This window comes from Canis lupus, chromosome 4, assembly GCF_003254725.2.
Source record: "Canis lupus dingo isolate Sandy chromosome 4, ASM325472v2, whole genome shotgun sequence".
Classification (NCBI taxonomy): Eukaryota; Metazoa; Chordata; class Mammalia; order Carnivora; family Canidae; genus Canis; species Canis lupus.
This window is the reverse complement of record NC_064246.1, coordinates 17,788,670-17,804,060: the sequence shown is the minus strand read 5'-3', so window position 1 is coordinate 17,804,060 and position 15,391 is coordinate 17,788,670. Positions and strand designations below refer to the sequence as shown.

At 34.5% G+C, this 15,391-nt stretch overlaps 1 protein-coding gene across 3 annotated transcripts in view; it reads left to right on the top strand.

Annotated features, from left to right (window-relative positions):
- The window catches only part of CTNNA3 (catenin alpha 3), a 1,671,697-nt gene that overhangs the window by 1,591,733 nt on the left and 64,573 nt on the right, over positions 1 to 15,391 (top strand). For all 3 annotated transcript variants that reach the window (XM_035715351.2, XM_035715352.2, XM_049108978.1), the window contains one exon: positions 10,781 to 10,915. In XM_035715351.2, the coding sequence (XP_035571244.1) occupies positions 10,781 to 10,915 (135 nt within the window). The remainder of the gene's footprint in view (positions 1 to 10,780; positions 10,916 to 15,391) is intronic.

The window sequence follows — 15,391 nt, the reverse complement described above, 5'->3', positions numbered from 1 at the left end:
TTCAAAAATCTTACTGCATAATTAATACACAAGTAGTGAGCAATTCATTCTAAGGAAGATTATTTCTTAAGGCATTATTATTATTATTTTTAGTGTTTATTATTTCTTAGATTTTTGAGCATCAGAGATATATTAAATGACTTAAAATTCCAACTTTTTGAGTTTCAAATATGCTCAAATTATTATTTTTACAGGCTCTAATACTCAGGTTTTTTTTTAATACTTTAGATTTCTTATTTTTGCCCTTCAAAAAATCAATACCTCCCAAAATTCTGTTAGGTTTTTAGTGTTAACCTTATATTCTGATATTTTATGTAAAATCCTAAGACAAATAATAATTAGTAGAATACTAATGAATAAAATGTGGAAAGAAAAAAGTGTGGAAAGCACATAACCCTTATGGAGACAAATGCTAAAGTTTCTAAGCACTTGGTTTCCTTCCTTCCTTTGTTTCATTTTTTTAAACACTTTTACTTGAAGTATAATTGACATACAATATTATATTCATGAATATTATTTTCATTTCATGTGTACAAAATAGTGATTCAACAATTATATACATTACAAAATGGTTGCACATAAGTATAGTTGCCATCTGTCATTGTACAAGGTAATTACAATATTATTGACTATTTTCCCTATACTGTCCTTTTCATCCCTGTGACTTATATATTTTATAACTGGAAGTTTGTACCTTTTAACTCCCTTCACCTATTTCACCCATCCTCCCAATCCTCTTCCTGTGGCAACAAACATTTTGTTCTCTCTTTTGTTTTGTTTTCTAATTTTTAAATTATTTTTAAATTCTATTTAATTTTTTAATTGAAGGATAATTAACATACAGGTTTATATTAGTTTCAGGTGTACAATAGAACTGTTCAACAACTCTATACATTATTCAGTTACTTTTTTCAGATTTCTCATGTCTCTGTTACAATTTTCTAAGCAGCAGCTACATTATTAATTACCTTCCCCCAACTTTAATTGAAAATTCTGTCAATTTCTTTAATGTATTGAGAAATTCAATTAATGTCTCAAACTGAAATATATAGTATTGTAGATTTTACTACTCACCTTCATAAAAAGTATTTCTTTCCTTTTGGGGAAAAAACACTTTTCTTTTTGACTTTGCAACTATTCCACATTATTTCATGCTTATATACTTTGAGGGAAACTTCTTTTGTACTGCTTCTTCTTATGTACTCTTTTTATTCTCTGTTTTTTGATACATGATCAATTTTAAAGTATATTATTAGATATTTCTAGATATATGGGAAAAGAAACAAGAATACTAACAGGGATGCCTGGGAGGCTCATGATTAAGTGTCTGCCTTCAGCTCTGGGCATGGTCCTGGGGTCCTGGGATTGAGTGCCCCATGGAGTCTGGCATAGAGTCCTGCAATGGAGTCCCACACTGGGTTGGCTGCAGGGAGTCTGCTTCTCCTTCTGCCTATGTCTGCCTCTCTCTCTGTGTCTCTCATAAATTAAATAAATAAATAAATAAATAAATAAATAAATAAATAAATTTTAAAAAGAATATTAACAGAGACAAACAGTTTTAAAGATTTTATTTATTTATTCATGAAAGGCACGCAGAGGGAGAAGCAGGCTCCATGCAGGGAGCCCTATGTGGGCCTCGATCCCGGGTTTCCAGGATCAGGCCCTGGGCTGAAGGCAGGTGCTAAACCGCTGAGTCACCCACGCTGTCCAAGATTTCTTGAATATACGTATATATATGTTTTGCTACTTTGAGCATTATAAGCACTTTATTACTCTTTAGTATTTAGTATTTACAGATGAAAACAAACTCTCTCCTAATACAATTCAAAATACATTATGAATAAGTGATTGAAGCTCAAATCTACTTAGAATTTTCTGTATTTTAGAATTTTATTGCATTCACTTTTATGAGAGAGATCAAATAATAGTAGAATAAGTGAAACCATAATGCATTAGAAGGATTTATGTGTACTGCTAACCTTTTAAATATTTCATACTTGCTACCAGTGTGCTTCTGTTTCTTTTAGAATGCACAGTTTTCAAGGTTCAAATAGTTGTGTCACTTGGAAGTTTTTTCCATATATTGATCTTTTTTAATTATGTCAGAATCACCTTGCTACAAGTACTTTTATAATGTAGCTTTATTACATTATACCATTGTTTTTAGCTTTATCCATGGTAAATGGATACAAATGTATCTGTTATACCATTGTTTTAGCTTTTTTACATGGAAGAAAATAAAAGTATTGTCTGACTTTCATACAGCTTGTACATTTTAGGAGAAGATTAAAGAAACAGTCATTGAATAATGAAATTATAGATGGCCCTCTTTGGCTTTTTCCACTTCATATAGGAGAGTAGTTTCAAATGAATTACTTTTGTTCTAAACAAATAGGGTTCTGAAGAATCAAAAATGAGAATTATGAAACTGATTGTCACTATAGAGATCATCTGGGGAGATTGTCTATGACTGTGCATCTGATATTATTTGATAGATTAACAACAACAAAAAACTTAGACCGTAAATAGTATCTGAAATTTATCGTGGAATGCAAATGAATAATATAAGCAAGGCAATTTTCAGAGTGTATGTGTATTATGAAAAAAATATCTGTTGGAATATTGATTGCTTTCTATTTTGAACAACCTAATTCAAAAATTTTTAATAATTTTTATGATTTTTTTCTTGTCTATTTGCTACTAGAGTGTTAGAAGATCAAACATGAATCAGTTTTCAATTCCACCCAACATAGACTTATGATATCTATATCTATCTATCTATATATAATGTTAAATGAAATTAGTTTCATTCTCTAACATTCCAGAGTTAAAGTTCATATGCAGAGAGAATGAAATGAAATTACAATATTGTTCCTAATTCTATCTACTTGGACTTCCTTTTTTCCTTTTTCTTTCTTTCTTTTTTTATTTTTTTCCACTCTTCTTTCCTGTTTTTCTTCCTTGAACATATGTTTATTGTGTGTAGCCAAATACAATTTACTATTCTGACTGTATCTTAATTAGCTGTTTTAACATCTAGAACTCTAACATAAGCTCAATTGTCCCAATCTTTTGGGCTTTGGAGGTATCTTGACATGGTGTGGTAGGTCATATATGCCTTTCAAGATGTATTGCTTAAGTTCTGTAGAACTCTGGTACAAATTCTGTCTATATTCCTAAAGGAATAAATTGTAATAGCTAACAACAGTACAATTGCTGTTGTTAGCTATTACAATTTTTTTTAGGATTTTATTTGAGAGACACAGAGAGAGAGAGGCAGAAACATAGAGGGAGAAGCAGGCTCCTCACAAGGAGCCTTATGCAGGACTCAATCCCCACACCAAGGATCATGCCCTGAGCTGAAGGCAGATGCTTAACTGCTGAGGCATCCAGGTGTCCCACTATTACCATTCTTAAACATGTTCCTCATGAATAAAGAGAATGACAAGTTAGAAAACTACTCTTCTTCAAATCCAAGATTCTAGACTCTTAGTACACATCTCTTTCTATTCCTCAACTCTACACTGTAATTCATGGTGTTAAGCAGGTATTCTAAATTAGATGAATAACACCTCAAAAGGTAGAAAAAGTACATAGATCTAAATTAATTAGAAAAGCTGTATATCCTAAATAGGAATGAGATGTACATAGGAACCAAAATAAGATGAATATCTGGTAAAGTGTCTGGCATAAGGGGAGGACAAAATTAGACTTTCTTACCACTGAAGCCTATAATACTTCTTCACTGTAATTTTGCCAAAGCAAAGATATCCACAATATCTGCTGGGTACCTCCACCTCATCATAACTGAACACAATTAAAATGAAATTTTAGTGTTAAAAATAATGAAAACCAATGCTAATTCAAGAAAGCATGGCATTTAGAAAACAAGATGAAGGATTACAAGCCAATTCACACACAATACATTTAACTATGAATGAAACAGCTGACAAATGCAATCTATATTGATATTTTGACAGAATATTGTCAGTGGCTTGTTTCATTTGAATTGTTTCCCTACTGATGTTGTGAGAGTCAAAAATGCATTTTAAAACATGTATGCAAAAAAGAATCTTCTGAAGCATTTATTATATTATTCTAACATGTCCCTTAAGAATATAATTTCCAGATGCATCTTATGACAATATTTGTATTTTGATTCTGTTATCTACCTAAAATTTATTTTGGGCAGATATTGATGCTTAGATTTGTTCTCCAGATTAATGAACTTTATAAAAAAATTAAATGCATAGCAATTCTCAGGAATTAAATAGGAATAGATAGATACTAAAATATATTATTTTTGTATCTTTTTTTTTAAGTGCAGTTGACACACAGTGTTACATTAGTTTCAGATGTACAACACAGTGATTTGACAACTCTATCTGTTATGCTGTGCTCAGGACAAGTGTAGCTACCATCTGTCACAACACAATATTATTATAGTACCATTCACTATATTTTCTATGTTTGTACCTTTGTTTGCCTTTTATTCCATAACTGGAAGCTAGTATCTCCCACTCCCCTTTACTCTTTTGTCTATCCCCTACCCTTCCCCTGTAGCAGCTATCAATTTGATCTCTGTATTTATGAGACAATTTCTGCTTCTGTCTGTTTGGTTGGCTAGTTTATTAGATTCCACATATAAATGAAATCATCTGGTGTTTGTCTTTCTCTGTCTGACTTATTTCATTCAGTGTAATACCCTTTAGGTCTATCAATGTTGTTGCAAATGGCAAGACCTCATTCTTTTTTATGGCTGAGTAATAGAAACCTCAGTTTGCTAAATAGCAGAAGTGATCCACATCAAAAGGGAAAAAAATGTTTCAAGTGTTCTGGGATTCAAGGTGTAAAATCATCCCAAATTAGTAAGTGATCATATTTATTTATTTAAAAAAGAGTTTATTTATTTATTTATGAGGGACGCACAGAGAGAGTCAGAGACATAAGCAGAGGGAGAAGCAGGCTCCATGCAGGGATCCCTATGTGGAACTCAATCCTGGAACTCCGGGATCATACCCTGAGCCAAAGGCAGATGTTCAACTACTGAGCCACCCAGGCATCCTGGCAACTGACCATCTTTAATAGGAGAGAGAGAGAGAGAGACAGAGACAGAGACAGAGACAGAGAAAGCACTCCTTATTGAGATGGTTAATAGAAGGAAAAATAGGTTTTATAGTAGGTAAGGTGTGTTATGAAAGAGTTGAAGATTATATGTGTTGAGTATGAAATGATGGGGCAAATAATGGACTGGGAAAATCCATGTGTATCTTCTGGAGAAAGGACTGGATGACTAAGATTTCATTATTTGTATTTTGTAATAGTTGAAGCTGTGATAGTGTGTACTCTTGCTTAAGAAGAGGATGAGAATGAAAAGATGCCCAAGAACAAAAACCAAGAATGTGAATGAGGCAACATTGAAAAATTTTTAGAAGTCATGATTGTGAACACGAAGAGAGATGAGGATTATAAGGTTGAGGGAAGCTTTTTGTCCTGAGGGATATTATGTTGAAAGATTAAAAGATAGAAAAAGGAGACATTAAAAGTGCAGAAAAAGATGGGATTATTGGTAATCTATGATCCTGAGGAACATGAAATGAGACAGCCTCTGAACTGGAGTAGAAGTGAAGAAATGAACCCTGAGGGAAGGAAAAAGTCATGGACTCAAGCCCTTTGCTATTACTGATTGCTTGAAATTTCTGTTCTAGAAATTCACACCGACACCTAATGCTTTTTATTAACAAACTTTGTCAGCGTAGCAGAATTTAAATGGCTGTCTGTAGTTACAAAAGTCATTTTAAATGTGTATTAAATAAAATTTATATTCCAATGTGGACAAAAAGTTGCAAAGCTTATGGAATAAAGATCTTTAAAAGTATTCACTTTGCTAATTCACTTTTAAGATTTGGACTGAAAGGTAATAAATGTTTTTTACTTTTCTCTCATTCTGAAATGATGTATTCTGTATTGGTACCAAGCATCTTGCTGGAAGAGTGAAGGCTGGTTTAGTTGTGAGAAAACCACCTAGGCTCACATGCCATCTACTTGCCTGCTTGCCTGTAGTGAGTGTCCCAGTGGTTAAAAACAAAACAAAACAAAACAAAACAAAACAAAACAAAAAAAAATCAATGTATTAAAAGGTTAACCAGATGTCTTGGTCAACATTTCCTGTCTTAATAAACTGGGAAATAATAACCAATATGTGCTATCCTATTCAATCACTTGAGTTGCCTAAAAGTCACTAACAGTGTTCCTTTAAAAGTTTTTTTTTTTTTTAAGATTTATTTACTTATTTGAAAGAGAGAGCATGAGCAAGAGGAAGGACAGAGGACAGAGAGAGAATCTTAAGCAGACTCCCTGCTGAGTATGGAGCCCTACTCAGGGCCGATCCCAGAACCCTGAGAGCATGACCTGAACCAGAGTCAAAAGCTGGACACTGAGCCACCCAGGCACCCCCAGAATTATTTAATACAAATTTTGTTTGAAAATAAAAGTCAAGGGCATGAATGTTTTAAAGATCTAGGGCCCAAACTTTTTCTATCATCCTCTTGAAAAAATATAAAAGGTAGAGGGAACATTATTTGCTTTTTAAAGGGAGTTTGGCAGATAATAGAAGAGCATTCTTTTTTTCTTTTCAAGATTTTATTGATTCATAAGACACAGAGAGAGAGAGAGAGGCAGAGACATAGGCAAAGGGAGAAGCAGGCTCCTTGCGAGGAACTTGATGTGGGACTCGATCCCAGGACTTCAGGATCATGCCCTGAGCTGAAAGCAGATGCTCAACCACTGAGCCACCCAGGTGTCCCTAGAAGAGCATTCTTAAAGTGAGAATGATTCCTTCTCCTGATTCTGCTATAAGGCAGCCAAAATCGACTCAGAAAGGCTAAGTGTCAATAGAAAAGAAGGCTTTAATGACTTTTCTGGTGTGGAATTTACCAACTGTATGTTTTTCTACTTCACCTGTGTAACTGACTATGGTCTTTAGATGTAACCAGGAATTCTTATCAGTTCTGGAAATAAAGGGTGAATCTGGGTTAAACAAACTTAATTTCAAAAGTTGAACTTCACATTTTGTACTCATTTGACTCACTGTTTCCTTAAGAGAATTAGACAATCATAGTATGGCCATGGCCTTGAAGAGTCTCTTGAGAGAAACTATATGTTTTGCTTAACCTTGGGTGATTGCAGCATTGGTTATTGGTCGAGAATATAATTATTAGGGGTGCCTGGATGGCTCAGTTTGTTAAGCTTCCGAGTCTTGATTTTGGCTCAGGTCATGATTTCAGGGTTGTGGGATTGGGTTCTGCACCAGGCTCCATGCTCAGAAGAGAATCTGTTAGAGATTCTCTGTCTCTCTCTCTCTCTCTCTCTCTCTCTTCCCTCCCCCACTCTCTCTGTCCCTCTCTTGAATAAATAAATAAATTTTTAAGAACCTAATTATTATTTTGAATGTTCAATTTTATCATAAATGTGTAGTGGTACTGGTCTTTAACACTATTCCTACTTACAATTTACAAATAAGAGTGTCAATTTAAGAAATCAATTTACAAATCAGAGTGGCAATTAATCATTTATTATATAAGGTAAAACTGGCAGGAAGACTGATATTGTTCCTAGACTGTGAAGGAAGGGATGTGTATGTAGCCAGATCATGTGAGCTTGAATACCAGCTCTACCATTTATTAATTGGATGAGTCAGCTAACTTCTCTGTGCTTCAGTTTCCTCCTTTGCCAAATAGTGATAGAATCTACCTCTTAGAGCTGGTGATTAGTAAAAGAGTTAATAAAGGTAAAACACCTAGAATAGTATGTGACAGATAAAACACTATATGTGTTAAGGATTATCATTGAGTCCATCCATAGGAACAAAGAAGAGATATGGACCATCACCCAGTGAGGACAAAGAAAAAGGCACTTTGAATACATATCCTATAGGAGACATCATTGTGCAGTGAATGAAACAGAGAAAAGTGAATTCAAATCTTTAGACAAATCATATACTCTCTCCAAAACTCAGTTTGCAAATGTGAGAAATAACATTATAAGCCCAAGTACAATGGCATGGTGAGATACTAACAAAATTATTCACACAAAGGACATGGCACATAGAACGTACTTAGTAATGATCAACTTCCTGTCATGATAAAACAATGTGATACCTTCTGTCATTGTAGGTAATTCTAAATAACTAGTTTTTGGTCTTTGAAAAAAAAAATAAGTATTCTCTACTATAGAACAGTGCTGGAGACAGTGTTCCTATGAATTTTCTATTTCCTTGGAACTATGCAGTTCTTAGTGTTCTGTGATTTTTAAAAATGGATTTCCAATTCTCTTGGGTTAGTGATTTAAAATAAAATAGATTTTTAAAAAAGGTTTTATTTATTTACTTGAGAAAGAGTGACCACAGGTTGGGGGAAGGGCAGAAAAGGTGAGCAGGAGGGAGAAGCTGACTCCCCACTGAGCAGCGATCCAGATGCAGGCTTGATCCCAGTACACCGAGATCATGACCTGAGCTGAAAGCAGACACTTAACCCGCTGAGTCACCCAGGAACCTCTAAAAGAGATTTGAAAGTAAATATGTTTGGGTTCAAATCTGGCTCTACACACACCTCTTCACTCCTGGGGAAGTTATTATGTTTTCAAAATTTCTTTTTGTTTTTAAGATTTTATTTACTTATTCATGAGAGACACAGAGAGAGGCAGAGAGAGAGGCAGAGAGAGGGAGGCAGAGACAAGAGAAGCAGGCTCCATGAAAGGAGCTCTATATAGGACTTGATCCCGGGACTCCAGAATCCCACCCTGAGCCGAAGGCAGATGCTCAACTGCTGAGCCACCCAGGTGTCTCTCTTTTCAAAATTTATGATTTCTCATCTATAAATTGAGGGAAATCCTTTCTTCTTTTTCCTTCCTCCTCCTTCTTCCTCACTTCCCCTGTTTCTCTCTCTCTTTGTCCTTCTTTTCCTTCTCCTTTTTCTTCCTAGTTATAGTTAATCCTCCTGAAATTTGGGAGATTACCCTTACTTCCTTCTTTAAAATTTGAGAGGCATTCTCAACGTCAAGTTCTCATTATCCTCTTGGCTGATTGGCTGGCTAGCTGGTTATATGTATCTGTCTATTCATTTAAAAGTCTAGGCTGTGATAGTATTTCTGCAGAATTAATTTCTTTGCTACCTTTTCTGATTAACTTTGACCTAAGGGTGGTATGTTCTTATCTTGTCTACACATTTTATGGTTATGTTAAGACTATAAATTAGTCTTAATCTATTTAGCAAATATGAGAGAATAAGATTCTCAGGAATTTTTCAGCAACACTCCAAATTATGAATTACTAAGTAAAAGAATAAATGCATAGAATGGTTTTTTTGGTCTTTCATCATACTTTTCTTTCTTTTTTCTTTTTTTGTTAAAGATTTATTTATTTATTTTTGGGAGGAGGGACAGAGGGAGAATCTCCCAGAAGAGCAGAATCCCCACTCAGCAGGGAGCCTGACAAATCTCATGACCCTGAGACCAATACCTAAGCCAAAATCAGACTTTAGATGCTTAACCAACTGAGTTAATCAGGTACCCCAGTCTTGCACTTTCCAATATACATTGTAGGCCATTAGAATTAAACCTTTTGTGATAATAACATTTTTATAAGTATGGAAGTTATAAATATCTATTTTAAGAAATATAAAATAGGAAGGAAATGAAAATTATTGATTGTATGTTTGTTTATTTCATATATTTTCTAGTCTGTTTTAAACACAAATACAACCACATATTTATGAAATTTGATTAAGATGGTATATAAATTTCAAACACTGTTTTTTCCACTTTCTAAAACCATTTTCCCACCTCTTTTGAACATATTTTCTTGAGATTATATAGTATCACATTATATAGACATGCATTCTTAATCTTTCCACTATTTTTGGACATTTAAGTTATTTCCAAATACTATAATTATAAATAATGCTGTAATTAATATTTTGCATATAAATTATTATCCATAATTCTACATCCTTATGAAAATATATTTAAAGTGCAAGTAAGGGATTTAAAAATTCTATTATGATTACATAAAATAAAGAACACAAAGAGTTAATCCAGATCACAGATACTTACTGTGTTATGTTGAGCTCAAAGCTGTCCTCTAAGATGTTCCTTATGGGTGATATTACAGTGTAGGGGCCTATTTTTGGTAAAGAAGCTTAATACATCTTTAAAACACATATGTTGTTTATTTCTTGGCTCCAGGTAGATTCATGGCTGTTATCTAAGGTGCAAATGATTTCTTTTGTCTATAATAGCCAAGAATCTATAATGCTGAAAGTAATCGAAGACAATATATGATTCATTGTAGATGTTTTTTTATTCCCAGACAAATAAGACAAGACAGACAATGCAGAATTATGAGTCCCAAGAAGTATTCTAATAGCAACTCTAAGTGAAGGAAATAATTGCATTTAAAATATTTATTTATATTTATGTAAAAATGCAATCTGAAGATGACTTCTAATCTTATAACTTAAAAGCAATTATTTCATGTACCTTTTCATGTCTGAAAAATCCCTTTACTATTTCTATTGTCTATGCTAAAGTAATTAAGTTTGAAACATGAATAAACTCCTCTAATGGTAGAAGCATATCAGAATCTATGTGGGCTTGGGCTGAGAAATGGGGCTCCATGACAAGATGCTGCCTTATGAGGTACTTCCAATGTTGGCATTTATTCAGTCTGATCTACCTATTAGTTATTTTGCTATTTCCACTTTTATCTTTTATGCCTACTTAGTGCCCAGATCCATCATGCAAGCAAGATTTGTTGGCCTATCTGGAACAGATTAAGTTTTACTCTCACCAACTGAAGATCTGCAGTCAAGTTAAAGCTGAGATACAGAACCTAGGAGGAGAACTCATCATGTCAGCCGTGAGTTGTGCCCTACATTTATACCATCACACATAGAAGATACTTGAAACTAAGCAGCAACACCCCTCCTCACCTCACCAAATCTTTTAGGTTCATGTAGGTTTCAATAAACTCAATTGGAGTGTATTAAATTGCATGAAGTTAAATTAGTGAAGAATCGAGCTAAAGAAATGCTATCTCAGTACAACTTCTCTTTATTTACCCCACAGATTTTAGAATGAATCAAGATTTGTAAGCCACTTGAATAAGAAATAGATGTTAATTAAAAGCATGGTTTTCTGACTTCAGAGGGTGAGCAGATGGAACTGAACTGAATCCTGTATTTTTTATGAAATAAATGCATATGGATTTGCAAATCAATGAAAGCAATGACTTTATTGCTGTTAATTGATATTCATTTTCCCATTATTCTTTTCTATAACATAGAAATTCAGGCATTGTAAACTGTTATTTCTGTATGTAACCATAGAAGTGGAGTGTGATAGACCATAGATTTGGGAAAACTTCAATAAATTCTTTGGTAACCCTGAGTTTCAAACCACTATAAAATGATCATAGTAGAAATAATGTCTAACTTTTCTACTCATCTTTTAATAACAGTAGATCATTTCTCTAGAGCAGGTATGGTAATAAAATAATATTTGATATCTATATTGGATTCACTTATCAGTGACTTTGAGAAGGGCTTAGACCAAGATTATAAATTTAAGTTAAAATGAAACATCATGAATGTTCTAGGAACTTATATTCATGAGGACAAATGATAACAGCATCCTTATAAATTTGTAATTTCTAAGACTTCTATAGCCCGACATTGGACTTTCCTTCAGTGAACTAACATGCTCTAAAAGAACATGATTGCAAAAACAAAAGCAAAAGATTACCATGCAGAGTAGAAGGCAGGGAACTAATTCTTATTGACTATCTCTTGCCTATATTTTATTTCATCTGACCCTCACAGTAGCATGCCAAAGAGATTGCTTATTTGCTTGTTTCATTTTCACTAACATTGGAAAAAAAAATGGCATTCAAGAAAGTTGAAAACTTCCCCAAGGTCGTACTATACTAGTAAATGTCAGAACTGGAGTTTATCTTTAAAGGCTTATATCATTTCTATTCATGTGAACAACCTCACATCTATGATGAAATTGATCAAAAATAAATAACGTGGAAATTATGTCCATTAATTATTAGAGATACAACTGTTTTGTTTCCTTGATATTAAAATTTTCCAAAAATCCCCACCACAACCCAACACAACTTGTGCAGTACTGATGCAATGGCACTTTTTTAAAAAATGTGTTTTAAGTAGTCACAAGCTACATACACAGAAATTTGTGTGGGTGTATAAATACATACATGCATATAAATTTATATATGCACACAGCATGTATATACAATATTCACACTTTGAAATATTAGATCTTTGCAGTGAATTATTAAGATTTCAGTCTTCATTTTCTCATTTAAAATTATACTACTCTGAAACGTGTAAAATATTATTTATGTGTAGACCAAAGTCTGTTTACTTTTGTATATTTCCCACAGTCACACATTTTCTGTCATTCACAAAACCTAAATTCATATAAATCTAGGGCAGTCCCGGTGGCTCAGTGGTTTGTTTAGCGCCGCCTGCAGCCCAGGGTTTGATCCTGGGGACCCTGGATCGAGTCCCACATCAGGCTCCCTGATGGAGCTTGCTTCTCCCTCTGCCTATGCCTCTGCCTCTGTGTGTGTGTGTGTGTGTGTGTCTCTATGAATAAATAAATAAAATCATTAAAAATAAATAAATTCATATAAATCTTATTTTCCCATTATTTACTGCTTTTACAGGTTGTTGAAGCTAAACTTTCACACACACATACACATAAATACTGTCAAAATATGTTACTGTTAATTGTTCTTTCAAAATGTAATTTCCTCCAGATGTACAAATTTGTATTTCCTGTTTGGTGTGATGATTCAAATTCATGAATTTACCCATATTTTCAGATAGATTAGGCACAAGTTTATAAGCCATGATTTACAATTTAAAAGCTGAGTCATTATATAAAATAAGAAATAGCATTGCAAATCCAAAACTATTTTGTCATCATTTTACACACAATTCTCCTTTAGAAAAGATAAATCTGAATAAAGGCAACATTTCATGCCCCCTTTTACATACCTTACAGCCATCTGCTTGCAGGTAGGTAGATCCTGGAAATTTTTTTTAAATACATTTCATTTACATGTGCCAAAAAACACTTGCTTTAATCTCTCAGTGACCCTGAGTTCTTATCTTGTCATCTTTCGTTTTTAAATTGAGAAGAAGCTCTAATCTAAGTCATCTCCTTTCTCTGAGGTCTTTTGAAAAAATAACAAGCATGATTCTAAAGCAGGCAAGCTCATTAAAAATTATAGAAATTTGTTATTTTTTATATATTGTTATAGCTCAAAACTATAGATTATCCAAAACTCACTAAGTAAAGTTTGTATTTCAAAATCAGTTTCAAGAAACATCACTTGTAGAAAATATATTTGATTAAAAAGAAGTAGATGGAGTGCTTTCTGGGTCTGGGGTATTAGTTTAGGAAAAGATTAATTCATAGCCTAAAGAATTAGATCATTCTCAGAGCATTTGATTAAAATTATCCTCTAGTCATTCTTATATCTATCTGCAACCACTTATTCTGAAGTTACATGTTTTGTTAAGAAGGAAACCAAAGTGTAGTTCACCTAAAACCCCAACTATGACTTGAGCATCTCTGTGTCAGGTGTTATAGAACATCTGGGGGATGCAAAGATGAATACATGATGCTTCCTTTAAGATAATCAAGTACATGTAAAATCAATACATAAAATATACTCAAATATTCAGAAATAAATCTAAAACGATGTAATGAATTACATAATAGTGGTTTGCACAAAAGCACGGAGTAAGAGGTGAGGGGATAATTAACTGCACTGATGTGCCAAGTGGGCAAGAGAAAGCTCCATGACTGTAATTTAGACCTTGATTAATAAGTAAAAAACAACTGTATACTCATGGAGGAGAGGGAAAGGATTGAAGTAGATCATACAATTGAAATAAAAAGAAAGAAATAGGAAAAGAGAAGGAATTCCGTGGAAATAGCAAAGAGTCAGATGTGATTGGAAATAATTGTTCTTGGTACCATTGGTGTGCGGGTTGGGGGAGGGAGAAGAGAAACTGCCCATGAAATAGGGGCTGTTTAGAAAGAGTCACTTAGGACATTTTCACTTTACCCTGCAGGCAACGGAGAGTAAAATTGAAAAATTTTAAGTTTGAGATGGGCATAAGCAATCTAGGTATTTGGAAGTGAACTCTTTTGACAGGACAGTGATAGAAAGACAAGGGACTGGATGATGAAGGAGTATTTAGAAATGATTTTTAAAATAGTCCAAGAGAATAAAAGTGATGCAACCTTTAAGAAACAAAACAGAACAGGGACTCTGTGCTGCTAATGGAGGCAGGAAGGCCTCAGAAAAATAGGCCTTGGAGGAAATGCCCCTGAGTGCGGAGGCTGAGGTAGACCAGCTGTCTCCCTGGAATCAAACTAAGGCAGTGTGTGGAGCAGCAGGTGCTGGGCCTCGAGAGGTGGAGACTCAGTCCAAAACAGAAAGCGAAGGCTACTGGGGCAATCAAAACCTTGCTCAGTGAAAGAACCCCCCATACCCCAGAGGAGGCAGTTGACACGCCCACTGTCTGAGGACTACAGGGTTCAGATGGCAGCCCAGCAGGCGCAAAACCTGTGGGTTCTCAGGACGGCAGCCTGCATGGTGCAGGGGTAGCCTGTGGGTGAGGCCACCAGAAAGAAGAGCCGAAGGGTCTGCAGGCCTAGCCAAAGCCACCCTGGACACTTCTGATGAAGACTTTAGGTTCAGTGTCTTTTAGTCTCTCCATCCTGGAGCAGTTCTCTTCCCTGGATAGTGTGGGGCTTTTTCTTGAGGGCAGGGCCTTTCCAAGAATGCTCTGTTGGACAAATATGGGGTTGGTCTGTGCACAGCTGATCAGGAAATCTGGTTCTATGGCTGCTGGGCTGATGTGACACCAGCATATTGGTTATTGTCAGACAAGCACAGACCCATCTGTAGGTTTTCAGATGAAATGTCCTTCTCGACAGAAGCAGGTCCATTTAGAAAAGCTTTCAACAATAAGCTGAAGAGAGTGTTCTGCATATTGTAGAAGGAATGTTTTACTTTAGGAAGAAATTAATCAGCTGTTGGTAATAAGAATTATTGGAGAAGTTATCTAACTTTACATTGGTGCTTACTTTTCAAAGGATGTCCTGACAAATGGTGTAGTGCTTTATGCCATAATGTTATGTCTCACTAACAAAGTTATTTTTGGAAAAAGAATAAAAAAGAAAGAGAACTGGATTAGGCAATATTGGTGAGAATGGAGAAGAGTGAATGCCAGTAAGCAAAAACTCTGAAGTAGAAATTGATTAGAGTCAATCTGTCGAATGACAGATT